The sequence below is a fragment of the Capra hircus genome, chromosome 1, assembly GCF_001704415.2.
Source record: "Capra hircus breed San Clemente chromosome 1, ASM170441v1, whole genome shotgun sequence".
NCBI classification, from domain to species: domain Eukaryota; kingdom Metazoa; phylum Chordata; class Mammalia; order Artiodactyla; family Bovidae; genus Capra; species Capra hircus.
Window position 1 is genome coordinate 82,641,501 of NC_030808.1, and position 22,025 is coordinate 82,663,525.

The following is a 22,025-nucleotide window of genomic DNA, read 5'->3' on the forward strand; positions in this document are numbered from 1 at the left end:
AGGCCTTTCAACCTGGCCAGCTCCTGACTGTTAAGGCTCTGGTGGAAGAACCAGCCTCCCAGGGGCACAAGTTGGAAAGGCTCTCTAGAGTAGAAGGGGGAGATTCCTTATGTCAGATTCCTCCCTTCTCTCTGCTCTGTGTTTCTTGGGAGAGCAGACTGACACTACCTGAATTTTCTACCCATCTCCCAAATGCCCCCAATCCCCGCAAATTCACCTTACACACTTATTGTAGGGTTCTTCTCAACTGCTGCAATTCACTCATCTTAATTTTCTGAAGGCCTGCAGTGTAGGTCTGTATTGTCACACATACAGGCTCTTATTTAATGGAATCATAAAACTGGGAGCCAGCCTAGAGGCCATCTAATGCTGCCTCCTATTTGAAAGAGTCCTTCTTTATATAGTCATGGGGCTGAACAGTTCCAGAGTTCAGGAACTGTAAGAAGGCAGTTTGAGTTGTTAAAGTTTTTCCTTCCTTTGAACCCAAACCTGTCTACTCTAGAGTCACTCAGAAAAAATGAACTGCTTTTTCTTATGATGGCCCTCCAAGCCATAGATTGGACACAGAGGAATCACTCTGAGTGCTTATGTAGACCCCGAGGAGGTATACAAACGTCGACTTGTCATGGCTACCCAGCTAATTAATATAGGTGAGCCCTTCTATTACCAGTAATAGTGCTGGGATCTGATCACAGATCCAATTCCACTGCTCTCCACACACACAGCCACCTCCGAAGAAGCACTCTGCCACTGAAGCTTCGGCGGCATTTCTCTCAAGAACTGGGAAAACTCAGACACGGACAAGCTGGTGAGGGGTGAAGGGGCTGACGAATAGGGAGGCACAGACCCTACCCCGGATGGCCCCAACTGGCCCACATGCAGGTCTGAGGTTGGAAGAGAGTGATAGGGCCTGTGGTCCTTGGAACTGTGAGGATGCATGTGGTCACAGACAAGCCTAGAACACCACCTCTTGAGGACTCCTGAGACAGGGGCTGAGGAAGCAGGAAGATTTAGTGACCCTCCCTGCTGGCTGCGCAGCAGTCCACTGGTGCAGAGCCTTCCAGCTTTATTCTTCTTTACCCCCAGACAGGTGTATCCTCCCCAGCGACCTGTATCACAAGACCCACAGTGGCTGGGTTAAGATTCCTTGGTTGAACTTTGTGATGACAATTCTCCACAAAGCCGACGTTTCTTCTGTTGATGCTGGTTTCTCCAGTCATTAAGAGGAAAGCAATTATAGTGTCTTCTGCACGACAATTACATACAGTGGCTGAGTATCCAGGAAATACTACTTACAAATCATACTACCTCTGTTAAACAACTCCCTCTCCCCATTTAAACACTGGTTAATTTGAAACCAAGATGTTCTTTTTCTTTGCCTTAGACCCCATTCTCAATTTCCTACTTCCCAGGCCTCTCCTACATGGTTAAGAGAAAAAGTAAGGAACAAAAAACCACTCAAGCAAAATGGGGACAGTTTCTCACTTTTCTCTTTGGCCCCAAAGGGTCAAATTCAGAGAAGAGTGAGCCTAGGCCAGAGATCACTGGAGAAAGCAGTTGGCAAACCATGTCTGAGGCCAGGTTGCAGAATCAGCTTACTCATTCAAGCAGTGGGGCTGAGACAGCAGAACCCAGACCCCTTCAGCTAAGCCTTGGCTGGAGAGCACAGCACTGCAGTGATGGAATACACTGCCCTTCATTATAAGCTTGGTCCACTGCAAGGTCGACCCCCAGCAGCTTTAATGACATCTTCCCCCAGGGGCAACACTGATGCTTCCACAGCCTCCTCCACATGACAGATGCAAATGTCACAGGAAAATGCCAAATCAGAGAGACTGCACCCCTTAACCATGGGCAAACACTGCAGCCCTACACCAGGAGCAGCAGAGTGAGCAAGGGAGATGCAGGGATATTTAATTTACACAGCGGCCATCAGAGCCCAGTCACAGCTGGGGCAGTGGGAGGAGTCTAGAGTCCTAGAGGGCAGCCCCCCCACTCCCTTCCCCTTGGAGGACCCGTCCTCAAAGACCCTTAGGTGGGGCTCCCGGGTTGTGCAGAGGATGCTCCAGTCAAAAAGAGAGATTTATGAATGCTGTCCCCAAGAAGTCCGTGGCAGGAGATGGCCGCCTACACGGTGGCCCAGGGGTCTGAAAGACAGTCCATGTCCTGGGCACAGTCCTCAGCCTCATGGCCCTAGAGGAAGCCCTCACGGCGGAACTGTTCCTGGAGAAGAGCTCGGTACTGATCAAATCCCCCCTCAACCCGGGTGACGCCGCCTCCTTCGCACACCCACAGCTCCCGGCACACCAACCGGATGAAGCGCTCGTCATGGGACACCAGAATCACACCACCCTGCAAGACAAGAGACCGTGGGGCTCTCAGAGGGGCCCAAAGGCATGCTGAGGCCCAGGCAGGAGTGGGCAGCTTGAAGGTACACTCACCCTGAAGTTGTTGAGAGCACGGCCCAGAGCCTCAATGGTCTCCATATCCAAGTGGTTTGTGGGTTCATCCAGAATGTAGAAGTTGGGACTGGAAGGCAGAATCCAGAAAGGTGGGAAGTTAGGGGGCTGGGAGAAAATGAGCTCTGATACCAAGGCAAGACAATCATTTTCCATTGGGCAAGAGGGGAAAGTAGAGGGCAAAGTTCTAGTCAAGCCGGCTCACCAGGGCATGGTCATCTGAGCAAAGGCCACCCTGCTCTTCTGGCCCCCAGACAAACTGGCAACAGGGCGCACGGCCAGTTCTCCAGAGATGCCATACCGGCCCAGCTGGTGACGGTACTCCTCCTCAGGTCGTCCTGCAATAGGCCCCACCCCACCATGTGGGTTTCAGGCCCAACTCCCTCCCCTCACCATCCACCCAGCCCCACCCCCATTGCCCACATTCTTACACCCAGACTCAGCAACCCAAGGTAAGCCTAGGGGGAGGTGTCAGGCCCAGCCCTCTTTCCTCAGCTCAAATCCCTAACGCACCAGGGAACTTGCGTGCTAGCAGTTCCACAGCACTGACATTCAGGTCCAGCTGCTCCACGTGGTGCTGGCTGAAATAGCCAATCTTCAGATTCCTGCAGACAGATGGAAAGGTGGAGAGGGGATGCAAAGCAATGACCATAAAGGAGTGTAGCTACAGCACAGGAGGAGTTGGAAAGCGGAGGTATGGGCCCCACCTGTGAGCATGTCTGATGCCCCGAACAGGGGTCAGGTCCCCCATAAGCAACTTCAGCATGGTAGACTTCCCAGCCCCATTCTCCCCAACCTGTAAGAAGACACATGAGTATATAAAGAGCATCCCTGAATGGGATACAGAAGCAGAGGAGATGAGAATAGATCCCAGGTAGTCCCAGTGACTCCAACAACTAAAAAAAACTATTTTTAAAGAACTGTAGAGAAAAATGAAGTAAACACTAAAGCTGTGAAGGGGACCAATACCCAAGTACCCACTAAGTGCAAGGGAATTAATTCTCCCAACAGCAGGGCAAGCTGGATGTTATCTCTCTTCTAAGAATGAGGAGTCTGTTTAGCAACCAAGCTAAGAAATGGCAGAGTTAGCATCCCAAGTCTGACCCTGAGCCATGCTCTCTCCTCTATGTTCCACAGTTAGGAGGACACTCAGAGCTGAGACCAATAAGACAAAGTTCAGTCCCAGCTCACAGAACAGAGATGGCAGCCATACCACACAGATGCGAGATTCAAGATCGGCAGAGACAGAGAGACGGCTGAAGATGACGTGCTTTGGGTCATAGTAGAAGTCCACCTCATCCAGTTGCAGGATTGGTGGTGAGAACTTCTCAAATCCATCGGGGAATCTGCAGGAGGTGGGGTGATGAGCCTGAGGGCAGCCCCAGAAACAAGAGCTTCCCCACCTGCCCCTCTGACCCAGCACTCACTTCATCACTACCTCCAGCTCCTTATCCACAGGTTTCAGCTCTGGTCTGAGGAGAGAGGAGACAGACTAGATTTGTTCTTTAAAACATGGATTTGTTCTTATCATACAAGTAATACATATGCTGAAAAGAATAGAGGTTTTTTTTGGGGGTAGCTTTTTGTTCTCCCAGTTAATATACTATATGTTTCAATGTCACAAGATCCTAAGCCTTACGATTTTAAGCTCCCCTACCACCTGTATGTCTAGAAATGTTGCTTCAAGATTAAACTTCCAATACTCTTTTGGGTATATAACCGAAAAAAAAAATACTGATTGGAAAAGATACACGAATCCTTGTGTTTACAGCTATATTATTTACAATAGCCAAGACAAAGAAACAACCTAAGTGTCCATCCATCCACAGATGAATGGATATACATATACACACACATATACAATGTGTTGACAAAGGTCTGTATAGTCAAAGCTATGGTTTTCCCAGTAGTCATGTATGAATGTGAGAGCTGAATCATAAAACAGGCTGAGCATCAAAGAACTGATACTTTTGAACTGTGGTGTTAGAGAAGACTTTTGACAGTCTTTTGAGATCAAACCAGTCAATCCTAAGGGAAATCAAGCCTGAATATTCACTGGAAGAACCGATGCTGAGGCTGAAGCTCCAATACTTTGGCCACCTGATGCAAAAAGCTGATCCATCGGAAAAGATTCTGATGCTGGGAAAGACTGAAGGCCAACAGGAGAAGGGGGCAGTAGAGGATGGGATGGTTAGATAGCATCAACAACTCACGAACACCAATCTGAGCAAACTCTGGGAGACAGTGAAGGACAGAGAAGCCTGGGGTGCTGCAGTCCCTGGGGTTGCAAAGAGTCGGACACGACTTAGTGACTGAACAACAACTCAGCCATAAAAACAGAATGAAATTTTGCCATTTGTAACAAGATAAATGGACTTGAAGACTATGCTAAGTGAAGTCAGTCAGAAAAAGAGAAATACTGTATGATATCGCTTATATGTGGAATCTAAAAAAATAAAATCTAAAAGAACAGATTCACAGATATAGAGGATAAACTAGTGGTTACCAGTGGGTGGAGGAGAGGGAGGGAGGGGTAAGACTAGGGTAAAGGATTAAGAGATACAAACTCCCAGGTATAAAATAAGCTACAACGATATATTTATTAAACAACACAGAGAATATAATCAATATTTTATATTAAGTATAAATGGAACATGATCTTAAAAACTGTGAATCACTACGTTGTACACTTGAAACATATAATATTGCACATCAACTGTACTTCAACAAAAAATGCCTCCAAAGCTCAACATCATTAGTAACAAGGGAAATACAAATCACGATTTCAAAGAGCTATCACTTCACATCCACTAGGAGGGCTAAACTTCAAAAGACAGATAATAAATGTTGGCAAAGAGGTGGAGAAATTGGAATCCTCATATACTGCTGGTAGGAATGTAAAATGGTGCAGCTGCTGTTAAAAACAGTTTGGCAATCCCTCAAAATCTTAAACATAGAATTATTACATAACCTAGCAATTTCACTCCCAGCTATGTAACCAAGAGAATAGAAAACACATGTCCACACAAAAACTTGTTCATAGCAGCATCATTATTCCTAACAGCCCAAAACAGGAAACAATCCGAAATGTCCACCACCTGATGAATCATTAAACAAAATGTGGAGTAACTGTACAATGAAATATTATCTGGCCAGGAAAAGGAGTAAAGTACTAATCCAGGCTACATGATGAACTTCAAAGACATGACATTATGCGAAAGAAGCCAGACATAAAAAAAAGATCACAGGGACAAATCTGTCTATATGAAATGTCCACAATTACCAAATATATACAGACTGAAAGTAGACTGATGGTTGCCAAGGTCTGGGGGCAAGATGAGCTCTCCAAGAGTAGTAATAGAATAGAATAGAAGGCCTTCCCTGCAGGCCTTTCTGCAGAAAGGAAGTTAAAGTTGATTTGTAGGAAAGGAGAGATCTAAAACGGGAGGGTAAGATGAGAATTGTAGGCATTCCCTACAAAACGAGAGGAGTCAGGGCCTGGTCAGGGACACTGTACTCACAGTTTCTCCAGCATCTTGAGTTTGCTCTGCACTTGGGAGGCTCTGTTGGCATTGTAGCGAAAACGGTCAATAAAAACCTGCAGGTGGACAAGTTCAGGCATGTTCAGCTCCCTCACCCCCTACAACTCTAGTACACATGGGATGGGGCGGGTCCCCAGTCCTGCCTGCTCTCCCACCTGGATATGCTGGCGATACTGTTGCTGGGCCTCATATTCACGCTGCTGATTGAGCAGTCGCTCCTGCTTGCTCTTGATGAAGGTCTCAAAGTCTCCCCGGTAACCATCCAGCCGCTGGCTGTGCAGGTGGATGATGTCTGTGGCTATGGCATTCAGGAAGTTGCGGTCATGGGAGACGACCAGGATTGTGGAGGGCCACGTCTGAGGGGGTCACAGGATGGCAGGCCCGGTTTGGGAGGGCAATCAGCTCCCAAACCCCAGAGGCCTTGGAGGCAGACGCTCCCCAGACCTGCTCCACACCTGGAAGCACTCACCTGCAGATAATTCTCCAGCCATAGGATGGCCCTTACATCCAGCATGTTAGTGGGTTCTGAAAAAGCAGGGGAGGACATGTTTGGGATTGAAGGGCTGGAGAACTGGAAACTTGGACAACGCCACCCTTCTGCACCCAAAGTCAGGGTGCCGCATTTCAAACTCACCATCTAACAGCAGCAGATCTGGCCTATGGAAAAGAAGAACACATGGTTTGAGGTTTCAGGTCAGCGACTTGTTGCCACCTCCCAAGAGCCAAGCTCATCCTCCACAGTATCCACATACAGGTCCAGGGGACTCACCTAGCAAACAGAGCCCGGGCCAGGGCCAGTCTCATCCTCCAGCCACCTGAGAACTCCCTAAAGAGACAGAGCTGCATCAGAGGCGAGTGTTCACGAGAAGAGGCAGAGGCACGACCAACAGTGTTCAGAGCCAAGAATGGTAGGGGCCACTCACCGGGTGGGCTGCTGCTGCATTTTGGGGGTAAAGCCAAGCCCAGCAAGAATAACTGATGCCCTAGGAGTGAAGAAATGAAAGAACCTGATTGGAACAGGTAACAGAAAGGAAAGATAAAATCTGAAAGAAGGAAAGGAATTTTAAATACCTGGCAGGTGCTTTGTCAGCCTCGATCTCCTCCAACTTGGCATAGATTTCTGCCAGCTGTGCAGCTTGTGAGCCCTCAGCCCTAGGAATGGGGGGGAAGAGCTATCAGGCTGAGCGGGAGAAGTTTACTACTTTATCCTGCACCTCAGGACAGTTCCAAAGCAGGCTACTGGCTGCACTGTTGCTGGGACAGGAACAGAACACAGGAAGGACTTGCTCACAGCAGTGAGGGCAATGGGCACCATGCCAGGAACAAGGAATGCACAGCTCCACTGAGCCAAACTCTAAGCCCTGCTGCTTACTAGGATGGGTATTTGAATGGTGGATTGTGCCAGCATGGCAGGCACTCTGCGAAGCATGGCTGCTGCTGGTCAGTCTGTCCCAGGGAGCCCTCACCTGCCAGCGGCAATCTGGGCGTTGAGCTCCCGCTCCCGACGCAGCAGGTCTTCTCGCACCGTGTCACTCTCCAGCACACTCTGCAGGGCAGGGGTGTCGTCTCCAGCAACCTCTTGCTCCACATGCAGTAGGGAAATGTGGGCTGGAACTCGCAGGCTCCTGGTGGCCAGCATCTTCAGCAGCGTCGTCTTCCCCAGCCCATTCCGACCCACCAGGCCATAGCGGCGGCCCCATGCTAGGTTCACATCTGCTCCAGCCAGCAGTACCCTGCATGGGTAGCAGGAAGATGACAAAAGGGGGCTCTAGAGATAGCTGCACAGCAAGTTTAACAAAAGAAACCTAACTATTTTTAGCCCCATTTGACCGCTCCAAATTCTCCTTTAACTGTAGGAAAAAAAAAAAAACAAACTGTCAGCCCCACTCCCCCCCAACCACTCCCTCACCTATCGCCAAAAGACACATCAAAGTTCTCAATTCGCACATCATAGGATTTGTTCTTTCCAGATGATTCCAACCGACTTTCCTTTCGGCTGCCTGCCTGGCTGGCTGATGCCTCTTCCAAGACTCTTAAAAGGAGAAATGGATGGCTTTTAGCACTCCCAAGGAGCCTTCCATCTCAATAGGGACTGCTCTGCTCTCTTCTCAGCCCTTTTCACTAACTCACAGAGGGTTGCTGGTCTTGAGTGTGTCCTTCTCTGAGCGCTTCTCCTGCTTTGCCTTCAATCGAGCCTCAGCTTTCTCTAGCTTCTTTGCATTCACCGTCTAAGGGTCCAAACATAATGCATTTCATCCTATGGTGTGGGCTCAAGGACTCAGGGAAAGTCAATCAGAAATGCCCCAGGAAGACACTCCAATACTTAGAAACAGTCAACTCTCACCCCCACCATAGACACAGACCCCTCCCTTTCTTCTTCCTCTCCCTCCTCACCGAGGACTGTTCCCTCTTTAGCAGGCCTGGAAGTTTGGTGCCACAGTCTGTAAACAATAAGAAAAGCAGTCACCTTCTCCCTAAGGAAACGGAAACTAACATTTTCAGTGACTAACATGAATCAGACACAGACCCATATGTTTAAAGGAAAGCTTTACAAATCCTGGAGACAGATATCAATTCTCTCAACACTTAAAACAAAAACTCAACTCACAGATTAAGGATACAGCGGCTAAGAGCAGTTAAGCAACTCTTACAAGATCATGCAGTAGGTTAGTAAGCTGCAAAATTGGGAAGTGAACCTAAATCTGTCCAGCTCCAAGACCCATGGGTCCTACCACACCCAAGAGCTTGGAGACCTCCCCAATCTTAATCCCTTTAATGGCTCATTTACCCTCAGTAAAGACATCAACTAACTCCTACAACCTTGTCCTGTGGAAAAGAGGTACCAAGAGTCCTGAGCCCCAGAGGGCAGATGGCTAAGGAAGGGGTGGAGGACGTAGAGCAGCTAGTTCAATCTTCCCTCTCTCTCACCGTAGTTCTCTGTTATCTTTGACAACTGGATGGGGGCGTCTAGTAGCACCTGGCTGTTTCCCTGGGTCTGTGGTTCCGCCCTTGAGGGTAGGGATAGAAAGCAATGGGTTAGAAGAGCAGGAAAAAGCTCTATGGCCATCAGACCTTCTTCTCTCACGTCTTGTCACCTGACCGTCCGCTCTCCCGTCTCCCCCACGAATCCCCCTGCCCTGGCACGTACAGGCGCAGAGTGTTGTACATGCGCTGGCACACGGCCCTGATGCCCGCGTCATCCTTGCTGTCCCCGGACACCTCCTGCAACAGTTCCCCCACAGCTTCCACCAGGTCATCCACAGACTCGAAGTCCGCACTGCCGCTGTGCAAGACGCCTAGGGAGGGCGTGTCAAGACACGAGGAAGATACCAGGTAAGGTGGACATACAAGTAGTTTTGGTCCCCGTATTGCGGCCCCAGTCCGGGCTCCAGACCCAACTGGTCCTCGGGACAAGAGGTCACACAGAGGAGAGGCCTAGCGGCGGTCCCCGCCACTGATCTGCCTTAGTACTTCCCCCCGCCCTGACTTCCACTTCGGCATCCCCAGCGCGTTGATTCGGTTCGGCTCACCAGTCACGTAGTCGAAGACCTGTCCGTCAATTTCGGGGAACTCGCTCCGCAGGATTTCAGCGCAAGTCGCCATGTTCCAGTCGGGCTCCCGTCCGCGCAGTCGCTGTGAGACCCCGGTCAAGGCCCGCCCCCTACCGGTCCCCCGAAAGCTCGCCCTTCCTTCCAAAGCGCATGCGAAACGGTGACGTAAGAAAGGCGCGGAGTGCGCAGAACCCGGTGGGAGGGGCGAACGGCGCTGGCGGTACCGTACGCAAGCGCCGCTCAGAGTCTCCGCCGAGACGCACTTTCTGCGCTTGCGCGACTCTTTTTCACTAAAGAATTAGCCACATGTACGATTCTCACAGACTTCTGGGAGGTGGAGATCCTGCAGGGGGCGAGGGCGGGGTGCAGGGAAGCTCGCGGTTTATCAGGCCATGAAGGGAACCTCCCGAGAAGGGCGGTCGATAAAGCACATTGGCCTTGCTAGATTCTACATGCTCCTCAGAGGCGCGTCAGCCGCTGCGTGCTTGTCCATTTTGGAGCCCGCTGAGCATTGCTGACTCACGCTGGTGCCTGAGCTCTCATAAGCCCCTGGTGCCTTTCTGTGCAGTCGCAGATTTTGTTCGGTTTTCAGGCCCTATGGGCTGCTTGTCTTATCAGGTAGCCAGCCCGCCCGCGACCTCTCACACTTGACGGCTCAGCAGACCTTCGCGAATAACGCCCTTTGGGCCTTCCATCACCCCCGGGCACTTCCTCACTGACAGCCACTGGGCAAGAAAACCAGATCGACAAGGTCTGTGTAATTTCATTAGTATTCCCAACCTACACCCAAAGCAGACTTCTCCGCAACCTGAGTCTCAGTAAGTGACCGTAAAAGGGCCTTTCAGTGTTTCCCTGGGGTAAAATTAGGCATTTCCTCAAAATGCTACCGCTTCACATTTAATGTGAATATTCTTCCAAACTGGCTCCAAAATTGTCAGTTAAAGTCACACCCATTCATCGTTTTGTCATTGAGGAATAAAGATTTCCATTTTATTTGAAACACAGGGAAAGTGGAATTCTCACAGGAAACTACAAAACTGTCTGGTTTCTTCAACTTGCAAAAGCTGAGGGAGAACCTGTGGCTTTTAAGATTTTACAGGCATCCACCAATCAACGGACCTTGTTTGGATCCAGATGTAAGTTGTGACAGTTTTTTTGTAGGCCACTTGGATTAAGCATGAACAGTTTGGATGTGACATTAAAGAGCTGATCACAAGTTGAACCACTATGATGGGAGTTCATTACATATTTTCTACTTGTTTGAAATTTTTTCTTAATAGATTTCTTAGGTTTAAAAAGGCAGAGACTAAGCAAGGAAAAACTGGTGATGGCAGATCTTTGCTCCAACACATTAGCAGAATATGGAGCATTCCCCTCAGGGTCCTGTTCACACAATTCTTTGGCAAGGGGGAGGCATGGAGGGAGGAATTATCTAAGAGGCCTGCCTGCCTGTTCAGTGACCCAATGGATTGTAGCCCGCCAGGCTCCTCTGTCCATCGGATTTTCCAAGCAAGAATACTGGAGCGGATTGCCATTTCCTCCATCAGGGAATCTTGCTGACACAGGATCGAAGCCTGATCTCCTGCATTGCAGGCGAATTCTTTACCACTCAGCCACGGGGGGCGGGGGGAGCCCATAAGAGGCCCGGGAAGAGTGAAATTTTTCCTTTTTACAACATACCCACCAAGGTCTGGGAAGCCTGAATAACTAAGAAGAGGATAAAATTAAGAGCTCAGTCAGTTTCTAAGGATGGCTGGGAAGACCAAATGTACACCTTGCTTAATCTCTGCTAATCAGAAAAATACCTGCCTAAAACTGAGGATGATTTTCGGTAAGAATTTCTACCATCAGGGAACTGAGGCCAGGTGGGCTGCTTGCCCTTGAGGCTATCAGCGGGGCATTCTGGGGGAAATACCTGTCAGGGTAAGGGCTTGGTTGGCCCTGAGGGACATAACAATTAAGTTATGACAAAAGAGAATTCCACTTAAGGCTGAGTTAAGACAGGGGAGGGGCAGTCCCACCAAACCCTCTCCCCTGTAGCTCCCACTTCAACACTTAGCCAGCAGCTCCGTTCTACAGAGTTTATTAGGTTTATAACTGGACGAAGTCACATGTGTACAAAATGAAGCTCACACTATCCCAAAGCAGAGTAGGAATTGAGGGCTGGGGATCCGTTACTGGCCTTTGGGGGAGCTCCGACGTGAGGGGCAGCCAACCCTCCCACTCCAGAGATGTGGCCACAGGAGAGGGGAGGAGGAGGAGCCCACTTGGCTTTGGTCACAGAACTCAAGAGCCTGGCAGTGGGCTAGGGCAGGCAGATGGATGGTGGAGTAGGAGCCTCTGAAACCACCCCGTTCGGGGAGCCCAGGGACTGCTCCACCAGTCCCACTCGCAATGTGCTTGGTCCAGACCTAGACTCGGGGGCTAGTGCAAAGGGCAGGCAGCAAAGCAGGAGGGAGGAGACACTGATGTGTGGTGGCCGAGGGCACCCAGACCTGTGGAAGAGGGTGGGTGGGGAGGTGGGCTAGCGGCCACCAGGCAGCTAGCAGCGGGTCTCATAAATGCCGCTGCGGCCAATGTAGCGCACCCATTTGATGACATCGTGGTCGCTGTAGTTCAGCTTCGGTTCAAACACCTTCAAGTAGCGCACCTTGAGGCCAGAAGGTGCGAATGGCACCTGGGCAAGGGATAGCTCCAGTTAGGGATGTGGCCTTCCTTTCATAGCCGGTCTCCTTGCCCTGCCCTACCTCATCTCTCTACTAGAAGGGTTCGAATGACTGGGACCCTGAAAGAAGCTCTGGGAAGCTGGGATGGTGAGGGGCCCCCTAAGAGGTTACTAAAGAAGAAAGAATAACTAGCAATCTGGTTTGGGTTTGAAGTCAGGCCCTGCCTGTGATGACCTGAATCAGTTCCTTTAATCAGCAGGTGACAGCAACCAAAGACCTACCTTAAAATATACTTATCCTGCTCAGTTTTATGGACTTAAACAGTACGGTGGAAAAAATTACATGTCTAATGTGCATAAAGCAAAGTCAGCCCATTTTCCTGTCTTGTGTCTTACTGAGCATGCATGCAATCTCAGTTTTTCCCTAAGAATTGTTTTATGACAAGCCAAAGGAAGTCAAAGATTTTTGTCAGTGTGAATATCAATTTCTAGGAGGAAGCCTGCAGGGGAAGAAATGGGTCTGTGAATTAAAATCACTTCTCTCAGGGGTCTCAGTTTCATCATCAGCAAGGTGGTAGGTGCAGAGGTTGACTGGAAGGATTTCTAAGGTCTTTCCTAGCACACATTGCTCTAGGCCCCTTCTCTGCCGTACCTCAAAGTTCATTGAAATGGGGGGTCGAGCCCATTTCTTCTTGTCGTTGGTGGGCAGCAGCTCAATCTCAGCGCTGATTTGCGATTCCTTCATGCCTGCCATGCGCTTGATCCTGGAAACACAGGGTCAACAGGCAGCACGGGCCCCTGGTAGCTAAGAAAACTTCAAGGGGGGTTACTGTCCCTTTAAGGAGGTTGTGGGGGGAAAAGAACCCAGAAGCTCAGGGGAGGTGCCAGGGCAAGGCAAGGTGGTGAGGACTCTGATAACCTCTTGCTATGAAACCTTGGGTCTGTTATTCCTTTAGCACTGCAGGCTGCATGCAGTTTCTGCTTAGACACATGGCCAAGCTATCCCTTGCTCTCTACTTCACAGAGGTACAAGGGCAAATGGGGAAACGTTAAAGAATCGTGATAAAAGCATGCATGCATGTACTTCAGGGCAGGCATGTGCACAACTGCACAGAGGTACAAGGGATGAGGACACAACCAGGGGCTCCAGGAGAAGCAGTCACCCCCACTCCCTCAATACACACACGTGCATGCACAAAAGGTGACACTTAACAAGAGGGTACACGAAGGCTTCTTGAGCCCTGTTGTGCTCTCACGAAGGAAAGACTCACTTCCACACGATGGCGTTCTCACTGGCCTTATACTTGGCCTTCCCCTTCATGCAGATTACCTGCACCCCACTAGTGTTCAGTGGGGTTGGGATCCGCACCTAGAAGTGACACATGTGTCAGGGAGCTCTACTGAATCCTGACATCACCTGCCTTTATACTTAAGAGACAAGTGCTGCCTCCTCCGTAAACCCCTTATCCTCACCTCAATCTTCTGAGCCAGTAGTGAGGGTTTGAAGTTGGACTTAATGACCACCTTGACCTCCAGCTTGGTGCGTCCCACTTCCCGAACTAGTGGGATCACGCGAAAAGGAAGGATGATGTCCTTGGTGGTGCGATACCTTCAGGGGTGTGACAGCTTTAGGTTGGCACAGCAGAGCCTGTCCTCCCCCCCTCCCTGCTCTCTGCCAATAGTAACCCCTGCTCCTCACACCCAATTGGCACCTCATGAGTTCAAATTCTCCATCTGGTGGGATAAAGCTGATGCTGCGTTCAGAATCAAACTTGCTGAGTCGCACACACTGGTGGAAGGTGCAGTCATCAATGGCAATTGATTGCTTCCCGCTGCAAGCAGGGATAGAAGGTATTGTTGGTACACGAGGATGGCAGCAGTGAGTCGGGCTGGGAGACCCACCCACCCACAAAGGCTGCAACAGCCTGGACAAGGCTTGCACTGTAATCTATGGAAAGCTGCCAGAATGCAGCTTTCTCACTTTGGGGGTCCCTTTCCTAGAGTTACGGATGAGTGGAAGCTTTGCAAACTCATTATCTTTTGAGAGTTCTGCTGTATGAACACAAAAGTTTCAGGCATAGTGGGCAGAGGCCATCAGTATGTACAGAAGAATCTTGGTCCTTGGGACCAAAAAAAACGGGCTTACTCTGAGTAGGGTGAGGACAACCCCCTCATCTCTTCAACCCAGATACCAAGAGCAACCAGCCAAGCACACCCTTGAGAAGTGAGAGTTTGCGTTACTGCAGACATGCAATCTAGAAGGAACCTGTGATTCACCAGGCTCTGTTCAGCCATCCAAGGTCCACCCTCTCCCACAAGCTACCCTGCTTTGGGCACCTCTTGCTTGTTTCATCAGCTGTGCCTTTGCCTTGCTTCTCAATGACGATCTTGTCATTCATTCCAAACTTGCACTCAGGCATGCCACTCAGATAGCTCTTCATCACCACCCGGCCTGACACATGGGCGCTCAGGACCTGCCCTGGTGATGGACAGATAACCAGAAGCAGCTGAGTCAGGACCAATATCCTGCCCTGGCTCCCCTCCAGCTTCATCACGCGAGGGCCCTCACCTTGCGGGGACATGAGGAGGTTCACACTCTCCAGCACATCCAGGAAGAGCTCATTCCGGCGATACTTGATGCCCTCCCGCCGCCAGCCAATCTGCCCGGTCACCTGGCTGGTGATCTGAGACTGCTCTTCTTTTGTCTATGTGGGACGCAGAGACAAACAACAAGGCCTCACTCCTCGTCCCCTTCAATTCTCTTATCTCCATCCCCACTCCAACCTCATCCCCTCACCCTTCTAGTCCACACCATGTGACCCATCTTCCCCCATGGGGCAGGGCCTGGAGAAAACTGAGCAAAGCTGCAAGGGTGGAAGCTGAGGGAACAGCTTACCTGATGCTGGAGAACACAGAACCAACACGGTGCCCACAGGAAGCAGCAGATGAGCGCAGATGTGAAGAGGCAGGCAGAAAAGAAGGAGAAGGCTATGAAGCCTGGATCCCAGAAGGGGACCCAGGCTTTCTCCTCCTGAGGAATATCAAGCCTCCAGAGCAGCCCATACCCCCCTCCCTGCAACATAAAAGGAAACTGCTTGAGCTGTATTCCCAGTAACAGAGATGCTGAGTTGGCAAGCTCCAGGGGTGGGAGAAGGCCACACAGAGCAAAACAGGCCTGCAGTCATGGCAGAAGGCTCAGGCCAGCACTTCCTATCAGGGATGGGCTCATGAGTCAGCTTAGAAAAGGCCTGGGGGCCAGCTGGGATGAAGGGAAGCTGGGCTCCACCCTGTCTATAGCCTGGACAGTTTGAGTACCTGGCTCTTGATGCCCTGCTGGGTGATGAAGGTTTTCAATGCACCTGTCTCCGAGTTCTGTGGGTAGCCAAAATCTAGGATTTCTGCAAAAGGAAGGGATTCATCAGCTCCTAGAAAAAGCTGAAGACTCCTACTTCCCATCCCTCCTGGCCTGGATACATCTGTCCAGCATAGCTCTAAAAGACATTGTAGCATCATCTACAGCAAGATTTTTCTAGCTTTGTAGCATTTACTCTAGAATTTATGCTTTATAGGAAAACAGTTAAAACATCACATTTTTTTCAAATAGAAAAAAAATCAGAAGAGTCACATGGCCAGTGGGTAAGAAGTCCAGAAGCCCTAAGCCCTTAAAATACAGAGAGTTGATGTGGAAAGGTGGAAGGACTCAGTTCACTTAAATCATACCCTACAGAGGTAACTGCATCCAGAGGAACCTGTAATATCACATCCTCATCCAGGTTCTGAGGCAGCTCTTGATATGAAAAGCTGGTAGGACAGTCAGTGTAGTAAGGCCCAAACCACAAGGTTAAGAGAATGAAATGTGCTTAACTGAACAGCAGGAGGACCAGCCACCAAAAGACCTTTCGGCCTTCCCCCACCTCTACTCGCTAGCCTATTTCTGTATTCACTTCAGATCAGTCTTTAGGTCTGGATTTGGACTGTCCTCCTCCTGGCTCAAAAGACCATATAGGAAACAAAGTTTAGAGAGCACAGGAACGAGCCTCAGACCTACTCCCACCTCCAGGCCAGGCCCCACCAGGCTTATTCCCACCCGGGACCCACTGCCCCACCAGCCTCACCGTCCAGCAGCTCATATATGAGCACAAAATTGTTCTTGATGTTCTCTTCGCTGATCTTGCCAAAGTATGCAGCCATTACGTCACACATCTTATAGAGGAATTCGAAGACCATGGCAGCATTGACATTCTGCTTGGTGACAGCTGCCAGCCAGATGTTGGACCGTTTAACATGGAAGAAACTGGTGCGAGCGATGTTAGTGACGGGGCTGCGCACCTGCTGCCGGGCGTGGATAACATTGACCCGAAAGGCGTCCACTGCATTCCTCCTGAGAGAAAAGAGTACACAGAGGCTGCTCAGTACAGGCACACCTCACTCCGTGGGGATCAACCACAGCTGCTAACAAATAGCCACCCTCCTCTCTGCTGAAGCCTGACACATACTTGAAAGCCAATGCCTTAACTGTCGGGCCAGTTTTCTAAGACTCCTCCCAGCAGGGGCCCAAGAGAAGGGCCAGAGCCAGGCTGACATCTGGCCACGAGAGACAGGGAAGTCAAGTGGCAATGACAGTAGGGCAGATAATAAAGTGACGTCTATCGGATTTAGAGAAATACGTTCCTGACTCCCATGCCTGGCTGCAGTTTCCCTGCTGCCACCTCTATAGCTTCTCAGTAAGCTCCAGGCCCAGAAAAGAGAGAGACCCTGCTTCTTCTCCAGTCTTTCCACTAGCGGGGATGGCTGAGTCCTCCAGAAGGTAGCAAAGCCAGCATGCCTTCAGAGAAGGCTCTAATATACTGAGGGAAAAGCCAAGGGGTCACAGAGCTGGGTCACCCATGCTTGTCCAGGATCTAATTCCAGGGCAAGTTCAGGGATGAAAAAAAGAATGAAGAGAACAGTGATGGGGGGGCAGGGGCCCCCACCCACCTGTGCCTGGGCAGCAGCTTGACAGGCCGCTTACCTATTGCTACAGCAGCCAATGAGATGGGATGAGAGAAATGACGCCACCGGGAAGAGGAGAGTGACAGTAACGAGAGAGAGGGTTAGAGACACAACACACTGGGGTGGGCAGCACACACCATGCGGCGGAAGCAGATGGGCCACAGGCAAGGGGTGGAGAGCACAGCAAGGCATGCAAGACAGTGTGTGCCCTGGTCGGCTCAGCCAGGCCCTCCAGGGCCGGAGGAGGGGTGTGGATGGGTACAGGCATGCCAGGCGTTGCCATGTCTCTAGCTCATGCCCCACCACCAGCCAACAAACAGGCACAAAGGCCAGGCTATACCCATTCGCCATGAAGCTGGGAGCCACTGTAGCAGGCCCATCTCTGACTGTCTAGTCTAAGCACTTCCAGGAAGAAAAACAGGGCAGCATGAACCAGAGGAACCTAATCTCATCAGAGCTCCTGAGGCTAGGACAAGTCCCCTCTGTCAGGGAAGGTCAGTGGCATGCAGGGTGGGGCAGAATAACTGAGGCTGTGTCTCCCGGTAGAGGTCTGAGGACACAGACAAGGAGCTGTTCCTGGTCTACTCTGATAGACCAGAAAAGCAGCACAGCCTCCCTGCCCATCCCTCGGTGACCCAGAGAATGCCTCAGGCTTGCTCACCACCTCTCTTCCTGGAGTGGCCAAGAGGAACTGAAAACAGCTGAGTCAGCAGCCTGACTCCTGAGAAAGGGAGTGGGAGAGGATTCGGCAGCCTGAAGAGTCCAGTGAAGGCTCTCACCACAAGAAGGGCTTTTGAGAGCAAGACTTAGATTAGTACTGCCAGCATGACCACTAATTCCACCCGCTAGAGACAGATCTCCCTTCTCAGAGGAGGGATCAACCCTTCAAGCAAAAGCACTCATCTCCAGCAACTAGGTCTGTCACTACAGGGAACAGGAAGCAGCAAGGCTAGGAGTTCCTAGGACTGTGGGGGTCCTGCCATTTCACAGGTCCCACTGAGTGGCCAGCAACTGGCTGCTTGGCCAATACCACCAGACCTAATGGGAACCAGGCTGTAATAGCTGAGCATCCAGGATGCAGCAAGGGGTGGGGAACAGTCCAGATCAAGCCTCTGGGAGAAAGAGACCTGGCCCTGCATGCTGGAGAGGAGGGATGGGAGTGGGGGCACAGCTGGCTCAGCCAGGGCACTCACCCGATGTCATCTCGGTAGACCCGGGAGATGAGCACCTCCCCCTTGTGATTATAGATGAATAAGCCTCCAATCATGGCGGCAGCTCAGTCTTCGCAGCCCATCGCTCTGAGAAGAGACCTAGGATAGATGGGGGCAGTGTAAGGGAAGGCGGCAGAATCTGAGCCCTGTCCCCTAAGGGGCTGTCCAGGTCACTGGCTGGGCCTTTTTCCTGATTCAACCCTCCAGCAAGTGACCCTACAGTCCTTTCAGCCAAGCCCCTCCCTTTCACCAGGCCCCAGTTCCTGTTTATCCCATACTGGGAGGAAAGGAGAGGGACTTAGGCCCAGGATTCTAAGGCCGTTCTGACCCTCCCTTTCCTGGGACTGAGCCCAGAGCAGCCCCCTCCCCCTTTCACAGCGCTGAGCTCAGCAAGGCCCCTTCCTGTGCAGACTCTCAATCAGGCTCTAGCTGGTGAGTCACTGCAAAGGCCTGCCTGCGGCTGCAGGAATGGCGGTAGGAATTACTCCAGCTGGTTCAGGCCTGGGGCCCCCAGGCAAAACTTTAGGAGCGCTACTCTCAGCCTCCACTACCCTTCAGAGAAGGCAGCATGGCCTGAACCTTCGACTCTCTAATTCACAAAAGTCTAAATATTCTAGGAAAGGGTGTGCAGGGATTAGGGAGGAGAGAAGAGAGCCCTAAGGCCCTGACATCAACCCAGGAGTGCTGCTCCAACCTCTCCCAGGCAGTCAAATAAACAAGCAAAAGAGCAGAGAAGAAAGGCCCCAGCCCTGACAGACTACACTTCGGTGACCCAAGCAGCTTATTAGTTATTTCTGACCACCTCTCTTTGAAATAGAGAAGCTCCCCCTCAGCTCCCAAGTAAATAAGAATACAGGGGTGTTGTGAGGAAGGGGAGAGCAGGTTCATAAGATCAAGAGATCCGTCCAGTAGAAATTCTGATTCCAGACCTGCAACATAATTCATTTCTGACCTGAATGCCTAAAAACAAGGGGCAGAATCCCGGAACTATCTAAATTATTTGGGTCCAACTAATTCAGATTGTTTGCAAGGAGAAAAAGGGTTTAGTTCTATATTTCCTGGATTAGCCTTGGTGTTAATTTCACAAGAGGGGCAGTTTAGGAGACTTTCAGTTTCTAAACTGGAAAATAAAGTGTATTATTATAGCAGTCAAGGTGTCCCAGGATGAGAGAATAAGTCTCTCAAAGTGGTGGACACTTCCCATTCCTCAGTCCCAGAGACTAGGAGAGAAAGAGCAAAATGGAGGTAGGGCCCTGGGCAAATAAGCAAGTTCACAGGGATCAGGTGGTAGGGAACTCAGGGCATCAGAGAAGCAGAGATGGTGCCCAGGTCAGGAAAGGAATATTTAGTTAAGGGATAGACTGGCAGCAACAGCAAGGCAGTGTACTCAAGTGAGCCCACAGCAGCAACAGAGCTGGTGGGGGCACCTGGAGAAAAGAGTTTCCAGTATGGCAAAGGTCAAGGCTTTGAAGAGGAAAACACGGCAGGGTGAGACTAACAGTGGTGAATAAGGGAAAGCTGGGGAGACGTAGCTTGCTGTGGTATGCAGGTGTACAAGCATGCGCGGGTGGTGGGCTTTTCGCCCCGGGGAGGACATCACGGGTAAAGATGGTTCCACAGCGTGCGGGGGCTGTCACTCAACTGCAAGGAGAGGGTGCCGCAGAGTGGGGACCTTGTCACAGTCCAAGGAGGCGGCACAAGGAGGTGTCACTGTCCTAGGGGATGGGGGAATTGTCCTTGCCCCGGGAGGAGGAGGCGCCGAGGGCTAGGAGGTTGTCACGATCTCAGGGAGGGGGCCGCCGCGCGGCGTCCCTGTCTGGAAGGATTCCAAGAGGGTCTCCCTCTCAAGCGAAGCTCCGGGGGGGTCAGGTGGAGGGCATCGCCCCGCGCCCGTCCTGCAACCGCGCCCCGGGCGCCCCCGCCCCGCCGTCAGCTCCATTTCTGATCTGAAGGCTGAGGCCACTCCCGGGTGTGGGCTGCTTTCCGCGTAGCGCAGTGCAGTGAACGACAAAGCTAGGCAGCCAGGGAGGCGTCCTCCCTCACCCCGTATGGCGAGATCCCGAGCTCACCTGGTGTCCGCGGCCCTCTGCTCGGCCGGCCCGGCCACTCTCCGGATCCCAAGATGTCCGCCCGCCCCCTGCTCGCCTGCCCGCTGCCTCGGCTTTCACTGCAGTGTTGCGGCCCCGCCCCGGCCTCAACTGCGCGTGCGCACCCGCCGACGGCGCAGACTACAAATCCCAACAGGCCTCTCGGCCTTATCTCTTACAATTTTAAGCGCCCCTAGATTTCGTAGAACTACAACTACCGACAGCCTTCGAGACTCGAAGGCGGGGCTAGGCGTGCCTTGGGGGAAAAGTAGGAGGGGCTTTATTCGGCCCCACCCGAAATACACAATCCAGAATACGCTGCTATGCTCACTTCCTTTTCCTCATTGAGCATTCTGGGAATTGTAGTTTCTGCAATCCTTCTTGTTCCTCTTTCAGAGTTTGTGAGAGCCTCAGCCTGGGGTCGCTAAGAGTTGGACACGACTGAGCGATTTCACTTTTACTTTTCATTTTCATGTATTGGAGAAGGAAATGGCAACCCACTCCAGTGTTCTTGCCTGGAGAATCTCAGGGACAGCGGAGCCTGGTGGGCTGCATAGTCCAGTCTATGGGGTTGCATAGAGTCGGACATGACTGAAGCGACTTAGCAGCAGCAGCAGAGGATTACTGCCATATGTTGAAGCCCATCTGTTAAGCCTTGAATTGCTGTAGGCCTTTCAGTCTCCAGAGTCCGAGGACTGATTGCCATTTTATACACACACACACACACACACACACACACACACACGCACAGGACTTGGCAGTAGAAATGTTTGTGCTGAGTTAACTGCTTTATAACATGACCTCTGATTTCCCCAAGCTTTTTTGCATCGTATATTTGTTCTAGACATGAGCCTTTTCCCAGGAATCAAGACTTAAGGTACGGGGCAGGGAGTAAGGAATCAAATATTTAGAAGAAAAGCTAAAATTTTTCAAAATATGTTTGTGTTCTACCTCAACTATATACCTATGGGCCTGTGAGGTCCTCAAGGTCAGGACCTGTGTGTCTTCTAAGGTCCTCAAGGTCAGGACCTGTGTGTCTTCTACTGACAGGCATATATGTGGCTTAGAAAACCATTGGCAAGTTGAGTTTAACTGGACATGGGATTTGAAATCCCTTCTTTGATAAATGATCTTCACATTCAAGCTAAGAGGAGACAGAGCCAATCCTAGCACAGGAAAGGTCTGCCTGGCTCTTGCAGGACCTGAAGAACATCTGTTGGCTCTTTTCTTTCTGTAGGGAGACATACCATGTTGCCTTCCCTAGGCAGGGCCGAGCCCATCATGAGAGGAAGCAAGAGCAACAAAGGGCAAACCTAGTTGCAAATCCTACTATTCCTAGAATTCTCCTGATAGAAACCAGAATATGGCAGGATGAAAATCTGACCTCCTACAGATCAGGGTCACAGTCTTAAGCCATGAAGTGACTGAATACAGGCTCGTCTAATTCTTGAACCAGCACTCAAGGCTTACTCCTACCTTTCTAGGAGCTTTGTCCTCAACACCTACCCTAAAGAAAGT

The 22,025-nt window shown here is 50.8% G+C and overlaps 2 protein-coding genes across 5 annotated transcripts; both read right to left on the reverse strand.

Annotated features, from left to right (window-relative positions):
• On the reverse strand, positions 1,469 to 9,731 carry ABCF3 (ATP binding cassette subfamily F member 3). The gene is made up of 21 exons (XM_005675195.3): positions 9,532 to 9,731; positions 9,150 to 9,297; positions 8,930 to 9,009; positions 8,396 to 8,442; positions 8,132 to 8,229; positions 7,911 to 8,033; positions 7,468 to 7,734; positions 7,073 to 7,153; positions 6,925 to 6,984; positions 6,771 to 6,827; positions 6,636 to 6,658; positions 6,471 to 6,526; positions 6,157 to 6,357; positions 5,981 to 6,057; positions 3,887 to 3,931; positions 3,673 to 3,805; positions 3,167 to 3,255; positions 2,973 to 3,064; positions 2,665 to 2,797; positions 2,442 to 2,529; positions 1,469 to 2,352 (listed from the first exon to the last, which is right to left on the reverse strand). The coding sequence occupies exons 1-21, from the start codon at positions 9,602 to 9,604 to the stop codon at positions 2,194 to 2,196; spliced, it is 2,130 nt and encodes a 709-aa protein (XP_005675252.1). The 5' UTR covers positions 9,605 to 9,731; the 3' UTR covers positions 1,469 to 2,193.
• AP2M1 (adaptor related protein complex 2 mu 1 subunit) lies at positions 11,620 to 20,685 on the reverse strand. 4 transcript variants are annotated; one of them, XM_005675196.3, is made up of 12 exons: positions 20,490 to 20,603; positions 18,403 to 18,519; positions 16,333 to 16,598; positions 15,533 to 15,615; positions 15,114 to 15,119; positions 14,787 to 14,922; positions 14,555 to 14,696; positions 13,930 to 14,049; positions 13,691 to 13,826; positions 13,489 to 13,586; positions 12,870 to 12,981; positions 11,620 to 12,229 (listed from the first exon to the last, which is right to left on the reverse strand). In XM_005675196.3, the coding sequence occupies exons 2-12, from the start codon at positions 18,474 to 18,476 to the stop codon at positions 12,095 to 12,097; spliced, it is 1,308 nt and encodes a 435-aa protein (XP_005675253.1). In that variant the 5' UTR covers positions 18,477 to 18,519; positions 20,490 to 20,603; the 3' UTR covers positions 11,620 to 12,094. The 4 variants fall into 4 exon arrangements, with proteins under 4 accessions (XP_005675253.1, XP_005675254.1, XP_017902775.1 ...); XM_005675197.3 differs by lacking the exon at positions 15,114 to 15,119 and having other exon boundaries at positions 11,625 to 12,229; XM_018047286.1 differs by lacking the exon at positions 11,620 to 12,229 and having other exon boundaries at positions 12,548 to 12,981; positions 20,490 to 20,685.